This window comes from Hemicordylus capensis, chromosome 5, assembly GCF_027244095.1.
Source record: "Hemicordylus capensis ecotype Gifberg chromosome 5, rHemCap1.1.pri, whole genome shotgun sequence".
In the NCBI taxonomy this organism is placed as follows: Eukaryota; Metazoa; Chordata; class Lepidosauria; order Squamata; family Cordylidae; genus Hemicordylus; species Hemicordylus capensis.
Genome location: NC_069661.1, coordinates 219,758,430 through 219,779,888, shown reverse-complemented (window position 1 = coordinate 219,779,888; position 21,459 = coordinate 219,758,430). Strand labels below are relative to the sequence as shown.

At 46.7% G+C, this 21,459-nt stretch overlaps 2 protein-coding genes across 3 annotated transcripts in view; one reads left to right on the top strand and one right to left on the bottom strand.

Moving 5' to 3' along the window:
* The window catches only part of KCTD17 (potassium channel tetramerization domain containing 17), a 50,195-nt gene extending 34,241 nt beyond the window's left edge, over positions 1–15,954 (top strand). The window contains exon 7 of the mRNA XM_053256460.1: positions 14,047–15,954. Coding sequence (XP_053112435.1) covers positions 14,047–14,093 — 47 coding nt within the window. The 3' untranslated portion in view covers positions 14,094–15,954. The remainder of the gene's footprint in view (positions 1–14,046) is intronic.
* The window catches only part of TMPRSS6 (transmembrane serine protease 6), a 67,539-nt gene that overhangs the window by 30,964 nt on the left and 15,116 nt on the right, over positions 1–21,459 (bottom strand). For both annotated transcript variants that reach the window (XM_053256457.1, XM_053256458.1), the window contains 8 exons: positions 17,857–18,061; positions 14,061–14,197; positions 12,693–12,805; positions 6,632–6,741; positions 5,080–5,225; positions 2,680–2,778; positions 2,038–2,151; positions 527–643 (listed from right to left, as the gene is read on the bottom strand). In XM_053256457.1, coding sequence (XP_053112432.1) covers positions 527–643; positions 2,038–2,151; positions 2,680–2,778; positions 5,080–5,225; positions 6,632–6,741; positions 12,693–12,805; positions 14,061–14,197; positions 17,857–18,061 — 1,041 coding nt within the window. The remainder of the gene's footprint in view (positions 1–526; positions 644–2,037; positions 2,152–2,679; positions 2,779–5,079; positions 5,226–6,631; positions 6,742–12,692; positions 12,806–14,060; positions 14,198–17,856; positions 18,062–21,459) is intronic.

Here is a 21,459-nt window from a genome sequence, read left to right as displayed (position 1 = left end):
GAATACAGGAGGGATTTACCATTGCCTCCTCCCATGCAGTATGAAATGATGCCTTTCAGCACCTTCCTATATCGCTGCTGCCCAATATAGCTGTTTCCCATAGTCTGGGAAACATACCAGCGGGCATTTGAACTGGGAACCTCTGGCTTGCTAGTCAAGTCTACTCTTTTTCAAGATATTGGCGGCGGCGGGCGGGGTGGGGTGGGGACGCTTCAAAGTGAGAGCCACTCTGTGCAGTGCTCTGCTTTCCCCAGTACCGGGGGGGGGGGGCAGGGGGTGCTTTAAGAGAAACAGAGACTTGTTGAGACCCAGCGCCATCTCAGCATGCCTGCATGGAGCATCGGGAACAATGCCGGCCTTGGACAAAATGCTCTCCTTGGCATGGCTCCCTGTGGCTGAGAGGGAGCTTTCACCGCTACTGCTGCTATGAATATTTTATATGCCACTTTCTAACAAAAGGGGCATCGGTCTTGCTGACGCCCCTACTTCTTTTAAGTAGGTAGGTCTTCCCCCATTAGTGTCTCACCACAGTGCATCTCGTCAGACCGATCCTTGCAGTCAGGAACTCCGTCACACTGAGGGTTGGGTTTCTTTACGCAGCTCCCATCTGCACATTGGTAGGTGAAAGGGCAACAGGGAACCCCTGGAAATACATATTTAGGAACATAGGAAGCTGCCTTGTACCGAGTCAGACCATTGGTCCATCTAGCACAGTATTGTCTACCCAGACTGGCAGTGGCTTCTCCAAGGCTGCGGGTAGGAATCTCTCTCAGGCCCTATCTTGGAGAAGCTAGGGAAGGAACTTGAAACCTTCTGCATGTAAGCCTGTAGATGCTGTTCCCAGAGTGGCCCCATCCCCTAAGGGGAATATCTTGCAGTGCTCACATGTAGTCTCCCATTCAAATGCAGACCAGGGTGGACCCTGCTTAGCAAGGGAATGCATTCCCCCTGCCTATTTTTGGGAGTGCAGGGGAATGAGAAGCCTTACTCTTACCGCCACAACTATGGTTGCTAATTTAACGACTACGACGACTGCTAAACATTTACATAGCACCAACAGTATGTTAAACTGCTGTACAGAATGTGGAAATCACATAATCACAGTCCAAAGGGCTTGCAATCTACTTTAAGATCTGCATGTGATACAGCCCTCCTTGAGCTATACCACTTATGAATGCAGGTGAAGGATCACATAATGCTGCTTCATTGCAAGGGATGAGAAACTGTGGGTAAGAACAAAAAGGTAAAATGATGGGAGGTGGGAATACTGGGGTAGATGTGGTGAGGCAACTGATTTCAGATGTGTAAAGCAAAGATGCTTTTGTCGGTGGCTGACATCCAGACTATGCAAGTGAAGGTGCTCAAACACTGTGCTTAGGAGGAGGGGCAGTTTTGGTCAGTCTTCCCTTCCCTCCCCTCCCCTTCAAAGTCCATCGTGTCTCCTGAAAATATGTCCCCAAGGGTTGTGCAGCCATCAGGGACATATTTTGGGCAGGCACAAAGGGCTGCAGAAGGAAAGGGGATCTCTGAAAATCACTCCTCCCCCATCCCTTATGCAGAATGTTCCTCAGCATGCACAGCATTCGTCCAGTTGCTGCCCAGTATGTTTTTGTAAAATGCTTCCTCATTTGTATTTAATCCTTTAAAACACTGATATCCTGCCTCTCCGTCAGTTTCAAGGATTCTCAAGGCAGCTAACAATCCCACAAAAAAAATAAATAATAATAATCAGTGCAAAATTAACAGATGAAAGCAGTCAATAAATCAACTTCAAAGGCACTTCTCAAATACCAATAAAAAGCTAAAGGGTGGGGGGAAGCAGTATTTTCAGTTGTTTCCTAATAATGATCAGAGATAGATGGGTAAAGGAAGGGAATTCTAAAGACAATGCACCACCACGGAAAGGGCCCTGTCTCTTGTCTCCATTCACTTCTGCTCAGGAGGTGGAGACTCCCCACTCAGGGCCTTAGAAGGCATGCCCCTTCATTCACAACACCAGGAATGAGGCCAATGCTCTCAAATCATTTGCCCCCATACCTTCGTGGCATTGTTTCTCATCACTCCCATTGATACAGTCCAGAAGTTGATTGCAGACCTTGGAGAACTCGACGCACGTGCTGTCTTCTTGACACTGGAATGTTGCTGGACATACTGGCACATTTCCAAGCATGAGAGAGAGGAGTGAGCGAGGAGAAGAGGATGGGGAAAACTGCTCAGGTTGAAGGTGGGGGGCAGAGCTTTCTGAGCATGTAACATCCATGGGCAACGAGGCTGCGTGATCCTCAGGGACATATTTTTGGGAATCACAGAGTGCTTCAGAGCGAAAGATCCACTCCCCGCCATGAGAATGCCCATGCTGCTTTACTCTGAAATGTAACAAATGCACATGCGCTTCCTTTGCTGCATGCTTGCTTTGTTAGTGTTGGCCGAAATCTACATATGTGTCTATCACCAGTTTCTTTTGCCAAAGCTTGCTACCTTGCATTAGGTAGACTTTGGCCTTTAGGCTCTCTTCCGTCTCACCTGGAGAAAGTTCTCTCTTTTATCTAGCAGGGAGACAGACACCTCTGGCCAAGGGAGGGCTGAAGGGACGCTTGCTCATGAAGGTCAGCCAAAGTGTGTATGGTGGGGCAGGGCGGGGGGGGGGGCGGGGATAGGGAATGATAAGCAGCAACTCACCACAGTTTCTCTCATCTAATCCATTGGGGCAGTCTTTGATCCCATTGCAAGCCGGCACACACAACCCATTCACAGAGCAAAGGAACTCGCTGGGGCAGGCTAAATATATATATTTAAAAGAGTATTACTTGACCGAGAATGCTAAATCAAAATGCACATCACATACTACAAGGTCATTCACAGAATCAAAAACTGTGCTCTGCCCAGGTTTGGGAGCTGTGCGTGCTTCCAGTTTTCAGTTGTGTGGAAGCAAGGTAGGAGGAAAACCTGGGTAGAAGTGATTGGGTAGCAGCAAGGCAGGAGGAACAGCTACCCAGAATATTGGGGGGCAATATGCTAAATCATTGTAAACCGCTTAGAGAGCTTCCAGCTATAGAGCGGTATATAAATGTAAGTGCTATTGCTATTGCTACCCAGGTTTTCCTCCTACCTGGCTTCCTCACACAGCTCCCAAACCTGGGTAGAACACAGTTTTTCATTGTGTGAAAGACCTCTACATGTGTTCTCTTTGTATGTTATACATCTTAGTGCTTTAACCCACCTCAGGTTCCATTTGGAAGAGTGGCAAGGTATACATTTAAAAAACAAAGGAATTATAAAGTGCCAGGATCAGAATATGAAAGTTGGGATTGCAGCTTTTCTAGACACACATCTGCACTGCATGGTTAATTCTCCTCAAAACCACAATCCAGTTCAGGGCTGCACAACTTGGGCCCTCCATTTCAGAAGCAGAACAACACTGACTCTGTGCCATACTGGTGGCTATTTCTGTTGCAAACTGTGTTTGTGTCGTCTTCACACTCACGCTTGTTTAAACTATCTTGGTTTTTGGCATTGCTGTACTGGGTTTGTTTTGTATGTTTAGCTCTAATGGGAAGGCAATGGGAAAGTTTACTTTTGCATGTGTCCAGTATTTTATTTGGAGTGAGCTGTGAAACGGCTGGGCTTGCACTGGCAAGCCAAACCCACAGTCCGTTTGGTCTCTCCCTTAATGCCTCAGCAAGTTAGGTGTGAAGAAACCTGGGTTCCCCACCAGGGGCGTAGCTAGGGAAGAGGGGGCCCGTGTTCATCCCTCTCTCTGGCGGCCCCCCAGAGTGAGGGAGATAATGAAGAAAATAGGGAGGGATGGAGCTGGAGGGCCCTCTGGAGCTGGTGGCCCGTGTTCTTTGAACCCTTTCGCTCAATTATAGCTACGTCCCTGTTCCCCACTATGGGCACAGGCCAGAGGAAGCAGCAGCCTGTCCTGGCTCATCCTGATGAGTATACTCCATGGCTAGGGGGATGTGGTAATGGCCACCAGCTGGGATGCCTTTAAATGAAGCTTAGATAAATTCCTGGAGGCCAATTCATTGGCAAATTCTATCAGCGGCTGGGAGGAGAGTGGGTCTTGTGATAGAAGTGTGAATTGTCCCCTTGGCTAAGCAGGATGTGCCTTGGTTTGCATTTGGATAGGTTACTGCGTGTGAGTGCTGCAAGACATCCCCCTTAGGGGATGGGGCTATAGCTCAGTGGAAGAGTATCTGCTTGCTTGCATGCAGAGGGCCCCAGGTTGACTACCTGGCATCTCCAGGTAGAGCTGGGAAAGACCCCTGCCTGAAACCTTGGAGAGCTGCTGTCAGTCAGTGCAGACAATACTGATCTAGGTAACCAGGGGTCAGACTCGGTATATAAGGCAGCTTCCTATGTCAGACTCAACCATTGCAAAAGGAAAGGAAAGATTGTGCTGTTGAGTCAGTGTCAACTCCTGGAGACCACAGAGCCATGTGGTTTTCTTGGTAGAATACAGGAGGGGTTTACCATTGCCATATCCCAAACAGTATGAGATGATGCCTTTCAGCACCTTCCTATATTGCTGCTGCCTGATATAGGAGTTTCCCATATTCTGGGAAACACACCAGCAGGGATTCAAACCAACAGCCTCCTGCTCTCTAAGCAGGTTGCTTCCCCACTGCGCCATTAAAAGAGGCCCTTTGTTCATGCTCCTCAACATGCCATTACAATGCCATGTGATATGGCTTCTCCATAATGTCTTAATGAACATAGGAAGCTGCCTTCTAATGAGTCAGGCCATTGCTCCATCTAGCTCACTATTGTCTACACAGACTGGCAACAGCTTCTCCAAGGTTACAGGCAGGAGTCTCTCTCGGCCCTATCTGGAGATGTCAGGGAGGGAACTTGGAACCTTCTGCTTGTAAACATGCAGGTGCTCTTCCCAGAGCAGCCCCATCTCCTAAGGAGAACATCTTACAGTGCTCACAGATGTAGTCTCCCATTCAAATGCAAACCAGGGCAGACCCTGCTTAGCAAAGGGAACAATTCATGCATGCCACCACAAGATCAGCTCTTCTCCCAGATGATGAGCTGAGCGGCTGAACTTCATTTTCTAGAGGTTGTACTCACGGTCTGATTGGTTATAGAGGCTGTAAGTAGCATGCACTCCAGGCCCAGTGAGGGAAATCTGAGAGGTGAAGTTGATGGTGACACCAGCACTGGATACTACAGGAATCCTTTCAGCATAGGCTTGCAAGATCCGGAGGCCACAGAACCTGATTAATAAAAAAAAAAGAGCAGGTAGAATATCTCATAGCCTTGCAATGGTGTTGCCTTCAAGTACAATGGGAATTATGGGATGAAAGACTTTGTGGTATTTGAGAAGGGGGAGTTGGCCATAGGTAAGCTTTAAGGAGGGGTTTGAAACGGGCGTTCTACCCTGCTCTGAGAAAGGTGGATTGCCCTCCTCATGTTGCAGTGATACTTCTGAAAAAGTAGAAGGAACAGACTTAGCTTGGTTCACTGGCAGCAAGATTAAATACTAGTTTGGCTCTCTCTTGATATATCCCTTGTAAAGTACAGTGGGAAATTACTCGACTAGCAAGTCAGACGTTGCCGGTTTGAATCCCCGATGGTGTGTTTCTAGACTATGGGAAACACCTATATCAGGCAGCAGCAATATAGGAAGAAGCTGAAAGGTATAATCCCATACTGCACAGGAGGAGGCAATGGTAAACCCCTCCTGTATTCTACCAAAGACAACCACAGGGCTCTGTGGGCGCCAGGAGTCGACACCGACTCGACAGCACACTTTACCTTTAAAGACACTCAGCTTTGCTTTTCAAGAAAGACAGCTATGCTTCCCATTCCAAAGGAACCCCAGATGCTTTTGGTATTTGTTTGTACCTCCTTTTTCCAGGTATCATGAGTTTGCAATGCCACCTTTTCTACTGATAGAGGCTCATTGACTTTAAAAGCCACATTATAGCCAGACATCCAACAAGTACAGGTTTCCCTGTCATGGAGATGCAATCAAAGGACAAATGGGATCTCTTGAATTTCTGCCTGTCCTGTAGCTGTGACAAGCACAGTGACAAAACTGAGCGCACAGAGGAGATGATGACACACACTAGAAGCAGATGGAGGGAACATTTCCCAGCAGCTACTTCCTTAAGAGACGTGTAGTAGGAGAAAAACAAAACAAATGAGAAGACCGAGAGATAATTTTGACCCAATGCGGAATTAGCGGGATGGTATCTGATGAAACCAGTTTCACTCATGGACATTTGGATACTCCCAGAGATGGCAATAAATTCCACAAGTTGAAAGTACTGTCTTACTGACCATGCTCATGCCCTCATTGGCTTCTGCACCCTACCTGCTGGCCAGTGCTTGCATTCCAAGAAGAACCTGTTCCCTTTTCAATACTACTTTTGTGGCGACTGCTGGCTTTCTCAAAATGCAAGAACCGGCCAGCAGGTGGCACTGCAAAAATCATCCAAGATCAGTGTGTCATCAGACGATAAGATCCTGGTATGAAAGAGCACAGAAGCCTGCAATTCCATGAATATAGTCAATGAGATGGCACGTTGAACTTGTGCAGAAGCTTTCAACATTGCACAATTTATTGCCATCTGGAGGGACCCAAAAATATGCACTAAGGATGCATTTTCCATACTACCTTCTGTTCTGGATAGTCCACTGTCCTTGAGTACATGGCAGATCATTCTCCTGTCTCCTGAGAGCATAACCATCAAACCAAAGGACAACTCCATATTCCAGAGATGGGACCTGCAGAGATGGAAATGTGGCTGTCTAAGCACAGAATTTGCATCATGATAACAAAAAGTGGCTTTGAACTGATAGGTTGCAGATATAGAAATGAAAGTAATGGGCGGGGGCGGGGAGCAGAGTAAGACAGGAGAATAGGAAATGATATGTGTATGGTGGTTTTGAAGCAGGGCTCAGGGAACTCTTGGAGTTCTTGCAATTTTAACCCGTGTGTCTGATCAGTGAGAAGATCAGTAATGGATCTTACAAGCAAGAAAGGAGAAACAGTGCCTGTGAAGGAATGAGGCCTAGACCTCTTGGATTTCTGTAAATAAGCCACTGTATTGTATCATGTATTAATATTCCCAAACCTCTTCTTCTAAATAAGCCCTGATAAATGAATTGTGTGCTATTATATTCATAAAAACGCTGCAGTATTGTAAATAGGATTTCTGTGCTTGCAAATCCCTGTGCATGGAGAAGGATGGCAGGGTCAAAAGTTCATTCTTGGTTTTCTCAAGTTTCACTTTTGGTTTAGCAATTTTGGAGGGAAAGGAGATTTCATGAAATGGAGATAATGTTTGTTTGTTCTAAATGGATGGCTTTAAAAACTGTTGGGCCAGAGAAACTGTATCTATTGGGAGTGTTTTGAGAGGGAAGAGAGAGAAGTCAACAGAGTTCTGAGAGAGAGCGTCTTGGAAGCTGGAGAAGTCAAGTCTCCCGGAGAGAGTCAGAGCTGAAGGTTGAAGAAGACAGAGAGTCCTGGAAGTCAGTCTGCTGGAGTGGGAAACTCAGCTGGAGTCATTAAGAAGAAAAAGAAGAGCCAGGCTGGATTGAGCCCTGGACCTGTGCTGTAATCAGAACCACCCAGCAAGCCAGAAGCTGGCAAGAAAGCACAGAGGACTCTGAGTAGGGACCAGTATAGAGTAGTTTTTATTTTCCCTGTCCTGCTCGGTTAATAACTGTTTTGGATTTGTATTTTTTCTGCTGCAAAAATAATGTTTTAATTGAAACAATTTTTCTAAAAGTGTATTTTCTTGTTATAAGCCTTAAGGGTTTGGGGTTTTTTTGGAAGGGCTGTTGTAGTGGACCCAGCCATACCAAAAGTCTACTTGATGGCAGTGGTAGGAGGAATAGAGGGCTGTTTCCCCACAGTGCCACATAAGGGGAAACAGTCACAGGCAGAGCTATGCTGCTTTTCATGAGACTGCAATTTTAGATTGCATTTTCCATTTTTACATTACCTTGGGGAAACAGCTAATCCATAAACAAGCCAATCTTTCAACTATTGGACTCCTTGAACCAGAGAGGCCCAGGTTCATAAGGACATTGGAAGAGCCCTGCTGCATCAGACCAAAGGCCTATCCAGTCCAGCTTCCTGTTAGCAACAGTGGCCATCCAAATGCCAACAGACAGGGCATAGAAGCAGTGGTGGCTCTCTGTCTTAGTCCAATGAAGTCACCACCACTCAAGGTCTCTGCTAGTGGCAGAGAGTCTGTGACCAAGGGGTGGGGTCATGGAGGTAGGTAGGTAGATGGCTGCGGAGGCAGGTGGCACAAGCCCCACTGGATGGCCCATGTTCCCTACACACAGTTGCCTAATGGTAGATCTGCCCCTGTATCCAATGGCATTCTGCCTCTCACCATGTGAGTTCTATATAGCTTGCAAGGCTAACAGCCATTGTTTAAATCCCTACTATAAGACATGAAGCTCATTACCTTAGAGATTCCCAACCTTGGGTCCCCAGACATTTGTTGCAGGACAAGAACGTCTATCTTACCCAGCCACAATGGCCCAAAGGGGTTGAGTCAACATTTAGGGACCCAAGCTTGAGAAGCCATGCCTTAGGCCAGTCTCTCTCTCTCTCAGCCTAAGCTACCTCACACTACTGTGCCATCAGCTACATGAACAGAAGATGGAAGAAAACTGTAATGAGAAAAAAAATCCCACACAATGTATATTCTTTACAAGATGTGAGTTCAGTACAGAATCAGTTTTTTAAAATATTATATTATTTAGGATAATAAATAATACTAGCTGACCGGGTGCATAGCATCTGCGCCCCTAGTAGCACCGCAGCCGGGCCTGAGAGTGCCGCCGCTGCAGCCAGGCCTGAGAGTGCCGTCGTGGCCGGGCCCGAGAGTGGTGCCGCCGCCGCGGCCAGGCCCGAGAGTGCCGCCGCGGCCAGGCCCGAGAGTGCCGCCGCCGCCGCGGCCAGGCCCCAAGTGCCGCCGCTGCCTGGCCTGCCACGCGGCCTGGCCTGCCGCTGCCGCCGCCTGGCCTGCTGCCTTGCCTCCGCAGCCGCCCAGCCAGGCAATTCTCCTGGGTGCGCCAGGACCAATCAGACACCCCTGCAGCCCAGCCAATCAGCTGGGCAGCCGGGATGCACGTTCCAAAGGCACACCCAGGAGAATTAAATATATAGATTTATTATCTCTGTGGCTGCCCCAAGGCTTTGGAATATTCTCCCGGTTGAAAAGAGAGCATCTCCTCCTCTGTTTGTTTTAAGGAAGACCCTCAAGATGCACCTGTTTTCTGCAGGCTTTGGACTGAAATTAATTTTAATAACCTGTTTTATTTTATGAGATTGTTTTTCTCGTGTTTTGAGGAATTTTAATCTGTTTTTACTCTTTTATATTGTGTTTAAATTTTGTACACCGCCTAAAGATGGTATAAGTCTGGTCCTTGGTTTTAAATTAAGCCAAGAAGCTGTGGTGGGTTAGTTTGGGGGGATGTGTCTGGGAGAGTGAAAAAGTGGGTCTGGAGTGGGGGCAGCATATCACGGGTAGCGGGCAGAGGGAGGTATGGCAGTGGGAGTTGGGCAGGCCGTTACAGGGGAAAATGGTCCAGACAATTGAGGCCTGTTCCTTTTTCCGGCCCTTCTCCCAACCCTCTGACCCTAGGGAGCTCTGAGAACACTCCTTTGAGGATTAGGGTGCTGCTGCTGAATGCCAGGTCAGTTAATGCTAAAACATCTCTCATCCACGATTTGATTGTGGATGAGCGTGCTGACCTGGTATGCATGACGGAGACCTGGTTGGATGAGCTGGGCGGGGTTGGTGTCTCTCAGCTTTGTCCTCCAGGTTTCCAGATCGTGCAGCAGCCCCGCCTCAAGGGTTGGGGAGGAGGCGTTGCAGTCATCTTTTGAGAGACTCTCCCTATTTCCAGGTGCCCGGTCAGGCAATCTCAGAATTTCGAGTGTTTGTCCTTGAGGCTGGGCCTCCGAAATAGGCTGGGGATTCTGCTGGTGTACCGACCACCCCGCTGCACTTCAGTCTCCCTACCTGAGCTGGTGGGGGTGGTCTCGGAGGTGGCCTTGGGTTCCCCCAGGCTCATTGTTTTGGGGATTTCAATGTCCACGCTGAGGCCCCCCTAGTGGGTGCGGCTCAGGATTTCATGGCCTCCATGGCAACCATGGGCCTGTCTCAATTGGTATCGGGCCCTACCCACGTGGCAGGACAACACTCTGGATCTGGTTTTTGCCGACTGGGAAATAAATGATCTGGAGGTGGGGGAATTTGAGACCACTCCCTTGTCATGGACAGATCATCACCTGGTGGGGTTTAGTTTGACTGCTCCATCTGCCCTCTGAAGGGGTGGTGGGCCGATTAGGATGGTCCGCCCCTGGAGGCTTATGGATCCGCTTGGATTTCAGACGGCCCTCGGGGAGTTTCCAGTGTCCAGAGCTGGTGACCCTGTCGAGGCCTTGGTTGATCTCTGGAATGGAGAGATGGCCCGGGCTGTTGACACGGTTGCCCCCAAGCGCCCTCTCCGGCTTGGTGGAGCCCGTTCTGCTCCTTGGTTTTCCTCGGAGCTTAGGGCGATGAAGCAACTCGGACGACGGCTAGAACGACGCTGGAGGAAGAGTCGTCACGAATCTGATCGAACACGGGCTAGAGCCCATTTTAGGGACTATGCCGTGGCGGTGGCGAAGAAATTTTTTTTCTCTGCCTCCATTGCGTCTGCTCAGTGCAGACAGACAGAGCTGTTTCGTGTGGTGAAAACCTTGCTCCACACATCCCCCCGGACAATGGGGGAGGAGTCATCTACAGCTCTTTGTGATCGGTTTGCCTGTCGCTTTGCAGATAAAGTTGCTTGCATCCGTGCTGACCTGGACTCCAGAGTTTTGGCAGTTCCGGCAGAAATGCCTTTGGTACCATCTGGTCCTGGGCAGTGTGCGGACGACTTCGTGCGCTCCTGACCCTTGCCCTTCATGGCTAATAAAAGCTGCCAAGGAGGGGACAGGCAGATGGCTGGAGGTGATCGTTAATGCTTCATTAAGGGAGGGCAGGATGCCATCTTGCCTCAAGGAGGCGGTGTTAAGACCTCTATTAAAAAAGCCCTCCCTTGATCCCTCCAACCTGGACAACTATAGACCTGTGTCTAACCTTCTCTTTTTGGGCAAGGTGATGGAGCGTGTGGTGGCGTCCCAACTGCAGAGGGTCTTGTATGATACGGATTATCTGGACCCTTTTCAATCTGGCATCCACCCCGGGTATGGGACTGAGACTGCCTTGGTCACTCTAGTGGATGACCTACGCCGGGAACTAGACAGGGGGAATGCGTCCCTGTTGGTTCTGCTGGACCTCTCGGCGGCGTTCGATACCATCGACCATGGTATCCTTCTGGGCCGCCTCTCGAGTATGGGAATCGGAGGCACTGCATTGCAGTGGTTCCGGTCCTTTCTTGAGGGGAGGGTCCAGAAGGTGGTGCTGGGGGACTACTGCTCGGCCCCATGGCCGTTGGCCTGTGGGGTCCCACAGGGTTCGGTCTTGTCCCCCATGCTGTTTAACATCTACATGAAGCCGCTGGGAGAGGTCATCCGGAGATTTGGACTGAGTTGTCAGCAATATGCGGATGACACTCAGCGCTATCTCTCCTTGTCATCTGATCCTAGAGAGGCGGTGGATGTCCTGAATCGGGGTTTGGAGGCTGTGATGGGTTGGATGTGGGCTAACAAACTGAAATTAATCCGGATAAGATGGAGGTACTGTTGGTCAGTAGGAGAGCCAATCGGGATGAGGAGATTTTACCGGTTCTGGATGGGGTTGCACTCCCCTTGAAGGAGCAAGTATGCAGCTTGGGGGTACTACTGGACCCGGCTCTGCTTTTGGAGGCTCAGGTGGAGTCGGTGGCCAGGGGTGCCTTTGCATGGCTTCGGCTGGTGCGCCAGCTGCGTCCCTTTCTCGAGAATGCAGATCTGGCCACGGTTACCCACGCCTTAGTCATGTTGCGGCTGGATTACTGTAACGCGCTCTACGTGGGGCTGCCCTTGAAGAATATTCAGAAACTGCAGCTAGTGCAAAATGTGGCAGCAAGGGTTTTATCTGGAGCTGCCCGTTGGGAACATATCACCCCCATTTTGAAAGAGCTGCACTGGCTGCCGGTTTGTTTCCGGGTCCAATTCAAGGTGCTGGTTTTGACCTTTAAAGCCCTAAATGGTTTGGGCCCGGGGTATTTGAGGGACCTTCTGCTCCCAAGGGTTGCTGTCCACTTGACGAGGACATCTGAGGGGGCCCTGCTCCGCGTGCCGACAATGAGGGAGGCCCGGCTGTTGTGCACTCGGGACAGGGCCTTCTCTGTTGCTGCTCCTAGACTCTGGAATGCTCTCCCAGTGGCCATTCGTTCCTCGGACTCCATCAAAGCTTTTAGAAAGCTTTTAAAGACTTGGCTTTTTACCCAGGCTTTTACATAATCGTTTTTTACTGCTGCTTTTGTGTGTTTTTATCTGTTGTCTTGTTTATGCTTGTTTTTAGCTTGATGTTTTTACTGTTTTTTATTGTATGTTTTAATTTTTATAAACCGCCTTGGGGTTTTCTTTTAATGAAAGGCGGTATAGAAATGTAAAAATAAATAAAAATAAAAATAAATAAAGATGTACATATCAGGCAGTGTAAAAATATGATGAATAAATAAAGATGCGGAGGAATGCACAGCTCAGTTTTGTCTAGGAAAGGAGAAGAAAATCTCACCATCACATGCCAAGTGCACTGTGTATTCGGCGCATAGTAACTGGGGTAGTGAGGAGTCTTAATGTTCCCTTGCAGCTCCAGGTTTCCCTGCAATGTTAGATTCCTCTGGCAGGCTGAAAAAAAAAGGAGATATTCTCATATCAGCTGAACTACAGAAAAAGTGTGGCTCATGTTTATCCTTCCGATTGAGAGTGAGAGGCTGCCAGTAGGGAAGCTGTGAAACTGGGCTGGGGGCCTCCTTGAGGCTTCTGCTTTAAATGGGAAGAATGAGCCACCATGTCCAGACTTTTAACATAATGGGAAACTGCAGTTTATTCTACACCACATGCGGAAGTATTCAGTCCTCGCTCCTTGCATGTGGAGGAAAAGGGAGACGGGATGGGAGTGTGTGCCTTAACTCTTCTTGCAACCCTAAGCCATGGCTTAGCATTGCGGACTCCATCTTGAGTGGTCTGCAACACCATGCAGACCACTCAAGATGGGGTGGCAGGGGGCGGTGAAGGAGCAACAGAGGGGCAGGTAAGACCTGCCTTCCTCCATGTAAAGGGACCAGCTTGTCCTCGCCGAAACGATTGGCTGGGGCAGCTCGAAGCGCTGCTGAAACACTTCGAGCACATCCATAGTCTCAGGCAGGAACTTTGGGATGCCCAAAGCAATCCGCTATCGGATTATTTTAATGAAAAAAGTGGTATCGAAATCAAACAATACATAAATTAATAAACTCTTTCCTAGGCCAGCTACCAAAGAACATTTTAAGTGGTAATCTCAGGGGATTGAATCTGGGACCTTTTGCATGCAGACCCTGTAATCACTGCTCAACCCACTGAGCTGCTATTGCTCATCTATCTATGATAGACAGTTGATGTGATGCAAAGTTTAAGTTGCACCGTACTGAAAGTCACCTTCCTGTCTTGGTTGCTTTGCTATAGGGTAGCAGCTGATTTTTTAAAAAAATTACTTCCCTTATCTGAGTGTTAAGTTACCTTCCAAACAGTAGTGAATTCCCGTGCCAAACTATTGGGTACTGTTGCTGTACCCCTCTAAACAGCAGTTGTCTATATCTTAAATATTATACTGTGGCTGAAAAGGATATTTTAAAAATATATACCATATTTACCCAAATAGCAGACAACTCTGAGTTTAAGACAACTTCCCTTTAGAAATACAGGGTAAATACAGGTTATACTGTACCTGTATTTACATGAAAGGAAGAGGACTCTGAATTTAAGACAACTGCTTGATTTCTAAAATCAAAGACCTTGGAGAAAGCCTAGTCTTGGATTCAGGTAAAATACGATACTATGGTTAGCCAAGGAAGTTAATGGTCCTTCCCCTTCTCTCTTTCAACCTCCAGGGATACTTGCTCACCTTCAAAGGGCACAGCCTGGGCAGAGAGGATGAAAGGATCATAGTAGCTGTACATCCCCTTCTTCCATACCACAGACATGACAGGACCTGAAGAAAGCACTTCTACCACGGGTTCCTGACGGCTGCAGCCATACAGCCTGAGGCAAGGGATGAAAACAGAGGAGATGTGTGTATTGACAAGGTGCAAAGAAGAGGAGACTTCAAGTGGTTTTTGAAGTGGTAGTATGAGACAAAAAGAGGTCGAAAGGAAAGGGGGCAGTTATTTTGGTCTTGAACAATGTGTGTCTGTTGCTGAAATTGAAACAATGATTGATAGAGAAGGGGAAGGCATTGGTAAGTGATGGGCCATGAGAGTACACTGCCAGGAGAAAGTAACTGGAAGCTGTGGGGTGGGGTGTCTGGTGATGCAGAAGCTCCACCCCCTATTTAAAGTATATCTGTGGCCATGAAGGCTAGAAACTTTTTTTCTTAAAGTGGAACTCTGTGTTTTTGTCGTATTATTTCACATTATGTGCCAAGTTCTGCATATCTTGAAAACTGCCAGCCCTGAACCTTGTATAATATTACTCAATGACATTTGAAAATGATGGCATAGATATTGAGGCGGTTCCCACGATCAGTGGGGGCTGCCTGGAGAGGGTTAGCGGGGAGAGTGTTAGGGGCACCCCAACATATTAGACCCAGAGGTACCAGCCCAGAAGTATATGGAATTCAGGCCTGTGTCTGATTTCATTTTATAGTAAGAGTTCAATTAATGCCTGGGCTCAGGGTGAATTGACACCCCAGATCTCAACTGGTCTGTGAGGGAAGAGGCGATCCAGCATTGTATTGTGAAATGGGTACTCAAGAAAGCACAAAAGCCAGGCCAGAACAATCCAAATGCTAAAATGTGACTCACTATCAGATAATGTCTGTGGAAGAGGCCAGAGGCTGATCTCCCCTCTCCTGTTGCAAGAGGTCCATGTTAATCCTTGTCAATGATTGACTCAATTGCTCTCTATAGAAATTCAACATAGGTAGATGCATACAAAGAAAACACCTATAGACTTTGATTCTTACTTTACTAACACTTTAACACCTTTTTGGGATGAGGCTAGCAAATCTGGGACAAGAGAAGATGCCCATTTGCAGCTCAGAGATGCAGATTTGCTTTGGGCAATGCCCCCCCTTTCTAAGCTCACAGTTTACAGAAGATGGGATTCAGATCTCCCTGGACTGGGCTAATATCCTGAATAAGTAAAAGACATTATCCAGAAGGTAGCAGCAAGTTGTCACCTTTTGGGACCCAGGAAAGATGATGAGAGATCAAAGGAAAATAAAACTATAAAGAACAGGCTTACTGGACAGAGAGCAAGCAGTCTTGTGCCTACAAGGAGTCTTGTGCCTACAGGCAGTCTTGTGCCTACACGCAATCTTCTGCCTACAAGCAAGACTTGCTCATGAGTAATCCAAGAGTTTGCTGCCCAAGCCGCGGGGCTAGAGGCAGGAACTCTGTCCATGGACAGGAACTGTCTGTGACTTCCACTGCGCAGTGAGAAGTCAAGACTTCCCCAGCCATGGTGCTCTGACTCTCAGCCGTGCTCTGAGCAAACTGCATGCTTGATCCAAAAGCTCCTGTCTCCAGCCAACAGCTTCTCTCCTTCAGCTGAAAGATCCACCGTTCTCAAGCCTCTGATCCTGGTAATATGCTGCCTCTACAAGCCTTGGATCCCTTCATCCTTTCCCCTTCTTCTCCCTTCCCCTCGTCCCTCTACTAATTCCTGATCTCCCCAAACCATGCCAGCCCTCAGCCTTCCTAACCCCCCCCTTTTTCAGTCTATATCTGAATTATATTAGGCTTTAGGAAGATTTAATACACATACACATATGTTAGTTAGGAACACTGGGTGAATATTGGTGCTGGCTAGGGTTGAAATACTGTTAGTAATATTGATAGAATGTTCTGCTTTCTGCTCAGCTTGATTGATGTTGTTATTCTTTTATACTCAATAAAGCCCATTGGATCATTTAGGATTGGTTTGATCTCCTTTCTTCCTTGCGCCCAGATCCTACATGGTCACTATATAAAGGAACTTGGTCACTTGGTGACACTATGAGACAGGCCTAATTTTGTATGCTAGCTAATGAGCTTATTTAGTATATAAATCAGGCCTGGACCACAACAAGAGCGGGCTTAGCCGGGGGCTGGGGGGATCGTGGGCCATGTGCGCAGAGCATGCTGGAAAGACCCCCCGAGCTGGGAGGCTGCTTTTAAGTCTCCTGGTCCGGGGTCTGCTTATGAGTTGCCGTGGAGCTGCACCGCAGCAACTCACAATTGTAGAGCCCGGGTTAGCGGAGCACTTGCTCCACTAACCTGGGCTTAGGGGAGGGTTATTTAAATAGGTTAACCACTTAGAGGCTACCGGGCTCGCCTGCGAGCCTGGTGGTTCTCATGGTCAGGCGAAATCAGGCTAGGGGAGTTGCCTGATTGTGAGAATCGCCTCTATGAGTTGTAAAAATATAAATCTATTAATTACCAATGAAGGAAAGTATTCAAATTATACAAAGATTTAAATTGTATCAACTGAGATGAAACATATTAATCAAGTAGATGCTGAAATACTCAAGAGATATTCTGATTTGATTTTTGAATCTGACAATCTATTTGATTCATCTTAACATTGGAGCTATAGGTAGAAGGACCTTGCTTCAGCAGAATAATCCATGTTCTTCATGTTATAACTGGGTTATAAACCTATCAACAAAGTTTAACTGTTTGAGGTACACACTGAATGAGCCTAATTTATACCATACCTGCCAAGATGTCCCTATTTTCCCATTCACTGAATGGGGAAATAGGGACATATTGGCAGGTATGATTTATCCTTTTTGTGTAAGTCAAAACCAGCAAAGAAGTAGGGATGAGACAGATTCCACACTTCCATTCCTTTATTATTCCTCCAGTTTGCTTTGCCCACTCCTCCTGAATTCTTATTGAACTAGGAGAATATCTAAATGCCCAATATGCATGTCTGCATTGATAAAACACTGCCCTAAAGGCAGTTTTAGCTTTATTCACATGATATATTCAACACATGTGCAATCTGTATACAGTGTACTCATACAGATCTGAACACATGTACAAGTGTGTTCATATCTTATGTTCAATACATGCACAGCAATACATTTCCTATCTGTACCATGCATTTGAGTAACCTATACTAAAATAAACACTTGTACAATCAGTGTTTTAAAATAGACACTTGTACAATCATGCATATAATCATATATACACAAAAATGTGTGGGTAGGCACCTGAACACGTTAATTTGTGTTCACAAATTTAACTTGTGAACATAAGTTAATTTTGACTTTTAACACAAGTCCAAATAGGGCTCATGATGTGATCATATGTAGGACTGCATCCAGGTTGTTTTGGTGTGGTGTTTTACTGATGTGCATATGCACTCCTACATATCTGGTTAAACACCACACCAAAGAAATCTTGACATATATATCCACATATAGGATCATGTCCAGTTTGATTTTTTGCCATGTTATATCAATGTGCACATGTGGACTGAGCAACTGAAAGCTGCATCAAATGACGTGTGGTATGCTCTGCACAAAATCTGGAAATTAAAAAAGCCCAACACAGAACAATGGAAAATTTTGATGAGAATTCCACTGCAGCAACAAGGCATGGTAATTCAGAACTCCAGAACTTGGAGAATTTCAGAAGCAACTCTAGAGAGAAGAAGATGATGACTACAATTCCCATTGCTGTTCATGCCGCTATGCTATCAAGGCTACCTACAAAGTGATGAGTCGCCTCTCCAACGGCCCAGCTGCATCATACATGGCCAGTCGGTCCCTGCATTCTGAGAGGGTCCATTCCAGACGTAGCTTAATCATATGACCTTTAGGACCATGGAGATGCCAAAGGCAGCTGGAGGCAAGATAGTCTGGGCCCTTCAGCTTTAGGACTGCATCCTCCCGGATGTAGCTGTATCTGTAGCAACCTGAATGAACAAGACAAACAAAACTGAAGAGTGCCACTAAAGTAAGAAAAGATGGCTTGGAGGAGAAAACTCTTACATTACTTAAATATATTTCATCTATACACGAGGTCAGGGCAAAGAATATAACAAAAGTTTTAAGTTCTAAGCATTAATCCAGTGACTTCTAAGTGGCCTTAATATCTCTAGTTTCTCAGTGGCACCAGTCTCCTCCTATCCTAGTGAAACCCTTGCTAACCATCCCAGTCCTCCAATTATAAGGGAGTCTTCATTCCCCAAGTCTGCCCATGATCCAGCCCAAAGTTCAGTACTTTTTACAGTCCCATTGAGTTCAGTGGAATAGACTAAGGTGCGTTGATTTAATGAAAAACTAACCCTTACATTAAATCAATGGCTTAACTTTGGCTGAGGTGTGCTCTTTATTTCTCTCATCCCCAAGTTGCTTCGTACTTGACGTTTTCCATGGGTAAACTTACAAAAATAAATGCAACGGACAGGTATTTCAAAGCATGTGTATTCAAGTTGTCAGAGAAACAGGACTGATTGCAACTCCATGTTGGCAAACTTGGGTTCATTCATTGTTGTTTGAGGTATGAAACAGCCCCACCCACCACCCCACAACTCTCTCTGTTTCTAGCCCTTTTCCAGCTAGTGAATTCTCCCAACCTCTTTTCTGTAGTTGTTGTTCTTTTTTAAAAAAATCTTCAACTTAGTTTTTAAAGAAGCCCTCAAGTTTCTAGCTTTGAAACTGTGTGTTGGGATGGTGGTTTCCATGCACTTACCATGACTAAATCACACCCCTCCCCCCACCAATGTGCATAAAGGTGCCCATAATGTACACACAGCCCTTTTTGTAACAATGTGTCCTGTCAGTGGTGGATAACACATCAGTCACCACAAAACAGCCAGTGGCACCCAACAGCAAGTATCAATGTGCACATGTCAATGCAGGCAGCCATGCATTTCAATGCATGCATATGGATGCTGATCACATCAAACAGCCAGACTAGACAATATAACCTATTGTGTTATGGCAACCTACATGTTTGCTTTTTAAAATGTAAATACCAGTTGTGTGGGATCCCAACATGGGAAGAGGGCCTTAACCTTTGACTCCCACCACAGCCCCAGTCCAGATCAGAACATCTCCACCCCCACACAGTTGCTATTTGCCCCAGAAGGAAAGCTCCGATCCAGATGGTTAAGTTAAGGCCTTGTGTGGCTGTTATTTTGTTAAAAGAAAACAAAACGTGCAAGCCCTGATCATGTAATACTGTAGGTGCATCATCTAAGCTCTGTTCAGGCATTATAAAACATGGGGATGCTATACTTGCATACAGTGTCCCTGAGAATGTGCTCTAAAGCTCTGCCCTGGCACTGATGTGGCTCAGAAGCTCCGCCTTCACACATTATGATCACAAGGAGAATCTGTCCACAAGTACAATGTTTGTCTCTGCAAAGACAAACTGTGGACAGCAGGGGAAGCAGAACTTCTGAGTGTGTCAGAGCCAGAGAGGTTCGAGAAAGGGTTTGCTTCAGATTCTGAGCGTGTCAGGTCTCAATGACATTGTATGGAAGTACAAAATTCCCCTTCCTCCCACACTTTATAACATCTGAATGGGGCTCTAATTTTATTTATTTAATTTATGTATTTAACATATTTCTATACCGCCAAAAACTCATGTCTCTGAGCAGTTTACAAGAAAACATACAAAAAGTTAAAACATTAGTTAAAATAAATGACAACAGAAAACTTAAAACAGTAGTTAAAAATAAATAAATGATATAGTAAAAGTTAGAACATTACAACAATTTAAATTTTAAAAGATTTTAAAATGATGTTAAAACTGTTAAAACAATATTTAATTAAAAGCCTGGGTGAATAGGTGCATCTTTAAAGACTTTTAAAAAGTTGTCAGAGATGGGGAAGCTCTGATTTCACTAGGGAGCACATTCAAAAGCTTTGGGGCAGCCGCAAGGAGGCCCATCCCCAAGTAGCCACCAGACGAGCTGGTAGCAACTGCAGACGGACCTCTCCTGATGATCTCAGTGGCGGTGGGGTTCATAATGAAGAAGACGTTCTCTTAAATACCCAGGGCCCAAGCTGTTTAGGGCTTTATAGGTTATAACCAGCACCTTGTATTTTGCCCAGAAACTTATCGGTAGCCAGTGTAGATCTTTCATAACAGGAGTAATATGGTCTCTCTGTGATGACCCAGAGACCAACCGGGCTGCCGCATTCTGAACCAGCTGTAGTTTCCAGACTACACACAAGGGCAGCCCCACATAGAGCACATTGCAGTAATCCAGTCTGGAGGTTACCAGCATATGTACCACTGTTCTGAGGTCATTTATCTCAAGAAATTGACACAGCTGGTGTATCAGCCAAAGCTGATAGAAGGCACTTCTGGCCATTGCCTCAACCTGGGACACCAGCGAGAGGCTCAGATCCAGAAGCACCCCCAGACTGAGTACCTGTTCCTCCCGGGGAAGTGTGACCCCATCCAGAATAAGCAGATAAAACTCATCTCCTGAGTTTCAGCCCCACACAATGAGTACCTCCATCTTATCTGGATTCAGTCTCAGTTTGTTATCCCTCATCCAGCCCATCACGGCCTCCAGGCAGGCATTTAGGGAGGTTATGCCTTCTCCTGATGATGTTGACATGGAGAAGTAGATTTGGGTATCATCAGCATACTGATAGCACCCTGCACCAAATCTCCTGATGATCTCTTCCAGTGGTCTCATGTAGATGTTAAACAACATTGGAGACCATACGGAGCCCTGAGGGACACCATACAAAAGTTCAGATTTTGAAGAACAACAGTCTTCAAGGGACACCATCTGGAACCTGCCCGAGAGGTAGGAGCAGAACCACCGCAAAGCAGTGCCTCCCACTCCCAAGCCCCTCAGACGCTCCAGAAGGCTACTATGGTTGATAGTATCAAAAGCTGCTGAGAGGTCCAAAAGGACCAACAGAGTCACACTTCCTCTGTCGATTCCCAATTGGAAATCATCCATCAGTCCAACCAAGGCAGTCTCCACCCCATAGCCTGCCTGAAAGCCAGTTTGAAATGGGTCTAGATAATCAGTTTCCTCCAAGACTGTCTGGAGCTGGGAGGCCACCACCCTCTCAATTACCTTGCCCAGCCACCAACAGTTGGAGACAGGCCTGTAGTTGCTCAACTCTGAGAGATCCAAGGTAGGCTTCTTCAGAAGTGGTCTAATAATTGCCTCCTTAAGATAAGAAGGCATCCTGCCTTCCCTCAGAGATGCATTTATAATCTCTACCAGGCATTCTACAACAACCCCACTGCCAGAGAGTATAAGCCATGTCGGGCAAGGATCAAGAGAACAGGTGGTAGGTTGCACCATTCCAATCAGCTTGTCACAATCAGGAG